The following is a 7,483-nucleotide window of genomic DNA, read 5'->3' as shown; positions in this document are numbered from 1 at the left end:
CAATTATAAAGCTTTAAACTTGGAAAATTTATAATTGTAAAGCTTTAAACTTGGAAGGTTTGTAATTAAAATGCTTGTACTTGAAATATTTGTAATTACAAAGTTTGCACTTGGAATAATTACAAGTGCAATGCTTTAATTTGGAAAATTTGCAATTGCAATGCTTTAATTTGGAAAATTTGCAATTGCAATGCTTTAATTTGGAAAATTTGCGATTGCAAATCTTTGATTTATTTTGATTTATTGAAAATTAATGCCTAGAAACCTTGCACTTGGAAAATTTGCAATTACAATGCTTTCACTTAGAAAAATTGCAATTGCAATGCTTTAATTTAAACAATTTGCAATTGCAATCCTTTAATTTAGAAAATTTGCAATTGCAAAGCTTCCATTTCAAAAATTCATCCCCAATAACACATTTAATTCCAAACACAAATTTACCAATCAAAAATACCACCTCCCAAAAGAATTTGAACTTGTGCAACCATCGAATATGCTTGTTTCAGAGACAAAATAGATTAAAAACCCTGGAAATTATCGAAATCTCACCAACGAAACGATATTTAAGACAAAGGATCGAGATCGTTCTCGTTGCTGGCGTCGTTTTCACGGTCGAGGTCGATTTGGTCCATGAAGTCGAGGACCGCGCTGAAGCGGTTCACCGAGGAGAGTGGCCGATAATCCTGAGGGACGCGTTTCCCGTGTCGACTGTCCCAATAGTATCTGTCGACCCTTGGCACGATCTCCACCAACTTTGGCAACGATTTGCTTCCGCTTCGCCCGTATCTGCCGCCGGAGATGAAGAACGAATCTGCAATTGACGAACGACGCATCCAGTTTTCGGATTTTGGAGCTATCCTGGAGAAATTGTGGCACTAAACTACTCTTCATTTTATTTTATGTGAGTGAAATTAAAATATTTATTGATTCAATGTGAATGAAATTAAAATATTTAATTGATTCGATGAAAATAAAAGCAGAGGGTTGTTTTACAGAAAATGTGGATTTTGACGAACGAGTCCTCCAGATTTGCAATTTCGTAATTGTTTTGAAGAAAATGTGGAAATGTGTTTTGGTGGATTTTTAAATACAACTTTTGAAGAAATAGTTGTTTTGCAGAAAATGTGGGATTAAATGTGATTTGGTGCATTTTTAAATCCGTGATCGAACGAGTCCTCCAGAATTGTGACTGTAGAGGTGTCCTGGAGGAATCGTGGCACACAAAAGAAACAAAACTGGATGAATTATAATACTGGTATCAGCTTGAAATTGGAAAATATGCGATCGCAAAGCTTGCAATCGAAAAATTTGCAACTACGAAGCTTGTATTACGAAATCTTAACGCTTGCAAAGGCTGCACCCAGAAAAATTTGCGACTGCAAAGCTTTTAATTGGAAAATTTGCAATTTCAAAGCTTGTACTAAGAAAATTACGCACTTGGAAAAGTTGCACTTGGAGAAATTAGCGATTGAAAAGCTATTAATTGGAAAATTTGCAATTTCAAAGCTTGTACTAAGAAAACTACGCACTTGGAAAAGTTGCACTTGGAAAAATTTGCAATTGCAAAGCTTGCAATTGAAAAATCTGCGATTACAAAACTATGGACTTGGAAAATTTGCACTTAGAAAGTACATGCTTTAAAAATTGTTGCTTGAAAACCTCACACTTGTAAAATTAACGCTTGTAAAGCTTATATTTGGAAAATTTACATTCAGAAAACTTAGCAGCAATTTAGAAAAAAAAAAGACAGAAATACAGTAGCAAAACAATTAAGGTAAATTTTTTTACTTAAAAAATCCTACAATGGCGTTTAAGTACTCATAAAAGCTTGAGATTGGGTACTAAAATATTAAAATATTAACTAGCATTTCTTTTTTATTGTCATAAAAAAACTTTCGTCAGATGGTCCATGAAAATGTGAAGAAACAAGTTTAAATCTACGCCTCTGTGGAACTTATAAAGTACAGAAAACAAAATCTGCAAAAAACAAAAAAATTCCATTCGCGATGGTTGGAGTTAACGGAGAAAATATCGAGTGGCTGGGAACCGGAAACGTCTAATTGAAGACGACGGCTAATTGTTCGAACCATAATGATTAGAGTGAACCGTGGTAAAAGGCAGAAATACGAACCAGAGGACAATTAATTGGAGAGCTGTTGCGTTCTAATGAAAATAGCGAATGGATTTGTGAGATCGAAATGCAGGTTTGCTAATGTTTGCATTTGGATAATTTGCGATTACAAAGCTTGAAATTAGAAAATCTTATTACAAAGCTTATACTTGGAAAATTTGTGATTTCAAAGCTTGGACTTGGAAAATTTGCAATTTCAAAATGCTTGGGTTTGGAAAATTTAAGAATTCAAAGCTTGGTCTTGCAAAATATGCAACTGCAAAGTTTGCACTTGGAAAATTTAAGATTTCAAAAAGCTTGGGTTTGGAAAATTTGTGATTGCAAAGCTTGCAATTAGAGAATTTGTGATTTCAAAGCTTGCAATTTAAAAATTTGCAATTACAAAGCTTGCATTTGAAAGATTTCTAATTTTAAAGTTTGGACTTGGGAAATTTGCGATTTCAAAGCTTGGGCTCGGACAATTTGTAATTACAAAGCTTGTACTGAGAAAACTTTACATTTGGGAAGTTTGCACCTAGAAAATTTGCAAATGCAAAGCATGGGCTTAGAAAACTAACGCTTTCAAAGCTTGCAATTGGAAAATTAACGCTTTTAAAGCTTGCAATTGGAAAATTAACTCTTTTAAAGCTTGCACTTGGAAAATTTGCGATTTCAAAGTTTGCACTTGGAAAATTTAAGATTTCAAAGAGCTTGGGCTCAAAAAATTTGTGATTGTAAAGCTTGAACTTGGAAAATTTGCAATTGTAAAGCCTGCACTTGGAAAATTAACGTTCTCAAAGCTTGCAATTGGAAAATTAACGCTTTTAAAGCTTGCAATTGGAAAATTAACTCTTTTAAAGCTTGCACTTGGAAAATTTGCGATTTCAAAGTTTGCACTTGGAAAATTTGTCATTGTAAAGCCTGTACTTGGAAAATTAACGTTCTCAAAGATTGTACTTGAAGAATTAACATTTTTTAAGCTTGCACCTACAAAATTTCCACTCTCAAAAACCTTGCACTGGACAAATTTTGCTCTTGCAAACCTTATACTTCAAAAATTCCATTCGACAATTAAAATCACTTATTTCTTCCAGCAAATTCTCCTAAAAATCGCCAGCAACATTGAATTCCAAGCGTTCAACACCTATACACAACATTTGCATGCTGATAAATGCTTGATAAATGAAAATTAGGCGGAAAAGAAGGATCTCCTCACCTGCGTGCGGTTCCTGTCTTTTACCATAGCGACCCTGGATGTAAAACTTCTGCTGAGATGCGACCAGAGTTAAAACAGCACACGCGACCCACAAACACACGACGACCTCGACGCTACCAAAGCACGGCACGAATCGCGCCTTCCTGTTCCGCGAGAGCATGCTCTTACCTGGAAAAACGACACCCAAAAACCGTATCTTCAAAAATTACCTTCATTTTGAACTGAATACTCTCAAAAACTACTCCACAAATCATCAAAATTTCGTCAACAATTACCAATTATTTAATTTGCAATGCTCTGTGCATTAATCATTCCACTGAATTATCTAAATTTTTTATTTATTCTGTACATTAATCATTCCATTGAATTATCTAAATTTTTTATTTATTCTGTACATTAATCATTCCATTGAATTATCTACATTTTATTAACAATTATCAATTATTTAGTTTGCAATGCTCTGTACATTAATCATTCCACTGAATTATCTATAAATTTGATCAAAACCATAAACAATTATTCAATTTACTCTGTACATCAAAAAATTTATTCTGTACTTAACGAGTAATCGCTTTTACTCTCCTCTTTGGACCCTCCTTTCTCTCTCAACTAAGAAACAAAAATTTCCAGCAAAGAATCTGCCTCTGAAGAAAGAGAAAGAATCGAAGAAACGCGGCTATCATCAATGTTGAGGACGCGTTTAGCTCCAAAACGGAAGCTGAGGACGCGTTTAACTCCAAAACGGAAGCTGAGGACGCGTTTAACTCCAAAACGGAAGCTGAGGACGCGTTTACCTCGAAACGGAAGCTGAGGAACGCGTTTAACTCCAAAACGGAAGCTAAGGATGCGCTTAACTCCAAAAGGGAAGCTGAGGACGCGTTTACCTCGAAACGGAAGCTGAAGAACGCGTTTAACTCCAAAAGGGAAGCTGAGGACGCGTTTACCTCGAAACGGAAGCTGAAGAACGCGTTTAACTCCAAAACGGAAGCTAAGGATGCGCTTAACTCCAAAAGGGAAGCTGAGGAATGCGTTTACCTCGAAACGGAAGCTGAGAACGCGTTTAACTCCAAAACGGAAGCTGAAGAACGCGTTTAACTCCAAAACGGAAGCTGAGGACGCGTTTACCTCGAAACAGAAGCTGAAGAACGCGTTTAACTCCAAAACGGAAGCTGAGAAACGCGTTTACCTCGAAACGGAAGCTGAGGAACGCGGACTAATCGTCTCAGCGGTGGAGGACGTGTCTGAACGCGGATGAAGCAACACGTGAAAGCGACTGCGACGTGGTCTCATCCGTGAAACGGTTTATATAGCCGCGTACAGCCACCCACGTGGTGCGAGGCAGCCCCTGGCAGCGACCAATCGCGTGCCAGCAACTCCGTGCCCTCTCCTCGTCGATTCTGGACGACTTCTTTCGGATTTTGCGATTTTATTTCGATGTGGAAGTCAGATTTTAGGTTGGTTCATTTTATTTTGTTTGTCTTCGTATTGATTTAGATGGAACAATTTCTTTGGGATTTTATTTCAAGGTGGATTTGAGAAATTCGATGGAAATGGTTCTTAGAAGATTGAGAAGTACTTTTGAAGAAGTTATGAGTGTTGAATCTTTATGATTTTATTTCGAGGTGAATTTGAGATTTTAGTTTGATTAATTTTATTTTTATAGCTGTGGTGTTGATTTAGATAGATTGTAATTTGTTTAATGAAAATTATAGTGTGGAAATTCAGCTTGAAATACGTGAATTGGTGGAGGTGTGTTTGAGGTCTAAAAGCGTGCTAATTGGTTCGTCAACTTTTTGGAAATTTATGTAACAGAAGGGTTTTAAGCTGATAAATCGATCTGTCAAAGTTTCATTGTCGAAAGAATTCATTTTCATAGATATTTGTTTAATTAAAGTAATTAATTTCTATATTGTTTAAACTCCAAAATAAATCTGACGATTTTTTTTAAATTCAGATATTAGGAAGATTTCAAGCTACTAAATCGATCTATCAAGGTTTCATCCTCATCAGATCTCATTTCCATAGCTCTATTCTCAATTAAAAGGTAATACAAGAAAATCTAAGAAAGGGTAGTACTATTTGTATGAATGCTATTAATTTTCCTTTGTAACAGATGTAAATCAGTTAAATAACAACTGGCAACTGTGTGCAGCCTCACCAAAATCGAAGAAGCATCCCTTAAAGACCGATCTATCGCGTTTCGCTCGTAAACGAGCACATCGTCCTCTTCGGAACGAGGAGGCGATGGCTCGTGGCCCATCAAGATCGCGTTGACGACAGTCAGCGAATAAAAAAAGCACGCGTGTCCTCAACAAATGTTTTACAACGGTGTGTAAAACAAATTTTACGAGCATCGCACTTGGTGGATTCCTGATCGAGGCTTTGGCGAATCGAACGAGCTGTTCCAGTAGCAAATTCTTCAAGTGCAAGCTTTGTAATCGTAAATTTTCCAAATGCAAGTTTATCAATCGGAAATTTTACAAGTGAAATATTTGCAATCGAAAATTTTCCTAGTGTAACAAAGTATGTGCTTGGAAAATTTGAGATTGCAACGCTTGCAATTGAAATATTTGTGATTTCAAAGCTTGGACTTGGAAAAGTTGCAATTAGAAAGCTTGCAATTGGAAAATTTACGATTACAAACCTTACATTTGGAAAATTTGCAATTAGAAAGCTTGCAATTGGAAAATTTACGATTACAAACCTTACACTTGAAAGATTATCAATTACAAAGCTTTAACTTGACAAATTTGCGATTTCAATGCTCTTACTTGTAAAATTTCCAATCATAAACCTTGCACTTACAAAATTTGCAACTGAAAAACCTGGCACTAGGAAAACTTCACGCTCAGAAATCATACGAACTGCTTTGCAATTTTTCTTAAGCAATTTGGGCGCCCACGGTATCATAAACGCAAGTTCTCCAAGCGTGATTACGTTCACCTCTGTAATAAATAATTCCAGCATTGTTTAAAGGGAATAAGCGAGCCCAGTTTCGAAGCCTCTGCTTTTGTGAATAAATGGGGCCTCGTGCATGTTGCAATAATTGCTGTAGCTCGTCAACAATTCACCAGCAGCCAGCTTCGACCGGAAGCTGTGCACTTACCACCCTAAGACCTGATTAAAAGCTGCTTGCGAGCCATGTACCTCGACATCTTGCTTAATTCTCACAAATATCGAAAATAAATATGTTTAATCGACGTTAAAATCGCATAGACAATATCTAAAAACCTTCTGATGACTTGTAGTACTCATTCAATTTGTAATACTCATCTAAATATATGGTTTGTAATGGAAAATTTGTCAAGTGTAAGACTTGTAATGGAAAATTTTGAAGGCATAAGCTTCGTAGTCGAAAGTTTTCAAAATCAAAGCCCAGAAATTGCAAATTTTGCAAATCAGAGCTTTGCAATTGCAAATTTTGCAAATCAGAGCTTTGCAATTGCAAATTTTCCAAATCAGAGCTTTGCAATTGGCTTTGAAGTTGTAAACTTTCCAAATCAAAGCTTTCTAATTGCAAATTTTCCTAATCAAAGCTTTGCAATTGCAAATACTCCAAATCAAAGCTTTGCAATTGCAAACTTTGGAGTGGCAGTTTTGTAAATTGCAATCTTTCCAAGTAGAAGCTTTGCAATTGCAAATTTTCCAAATCAGAGCTTTGCAATTGGCTTTGAAGTTGTAAACTTTCCAAATCAAAGCTTTCTAATTGCAAATTTTCCTAATCAAAGCTTTGCAATTGCAAATACTCCAAATCAAAGCTTTGCAATTGCAAACTTTGGAGTGGCAGTTTTGTAAATTGCAATCTTTCCAAGTAGAAGCTTTGCAATTGCAAATTTTCCAAATCAGAGCTTTGCAATTGGCTTTGAAGTTGTAAACTTTCCAAATCAAAGCTTTCTAATTGCAAATTTTCCTAATCAAAGCTTTGCAATTGCAAATACTCCAAATCAAAGCTTTGCAATTGCAAACTTTGGAGTGGCAGTTTTGTAAATTGCAATCTTTCCAAGTAGAAGCTTTGTAAATTGCAAATTTTCCACATTCAAGCTTTGTAGTTGCAAATTTTCAAATTCAAAGCTTTGCAATTGCAAATTTTCCAAGTTTGAGCTTTCTAATTGCAAATTTTCCAAATCAAAGCTTTGAAATTGCAAATTTTAAAAGTG

General features: G+C 35.7%; 1 protein-coding gene across 1 annotated transcript; it reads right to left on the bottom strand.

The window, feature by feature from the left end:
• Positions 1-537: 537 nt before the first annotated feature.
• Positions 538-3,488, bottom strand: LOC143431068 (uncharacterized). Its single transcript, XM_076907574.1, has 2 exons — positions 3,327-3,488; positions 538-811 (listed from the first exon to the last, which is right to left on the bottom strand). Exons 1-2 carry the CDS (start codon positions 3,484-3,486, stop codon positions 564-566), a joined length of 408 nt encoding a protein of 135 aa, XP_076763689.1. The 5' UTR covers positions 3,487-3,488; the 3' UTR covers positions 538-563.
• Between the last annotated feature and the right edge of the window lie 3,995 nt (positions 3,489-7,483).

This window comes from Xylocopa sonorina, chromosome 16 (genome assembly GCF_050948175.1).
Source record: "Xylocopa sonorina isolate GNS202 chromosome 16, iyXylSono1_principal, whole genome shotgun sequence".
NCBI classification, from domain to species: Eukaryota; Metazoa; Arthropoda; class Insecta; order Hymenoptera; family Apidae; genus Xylocopa; species Xylocopa sonorina.
Note: the sequence above shows the minus strand (reverse complement) of the source record. Positions and strands in the feature narration are given on the sequence as shown.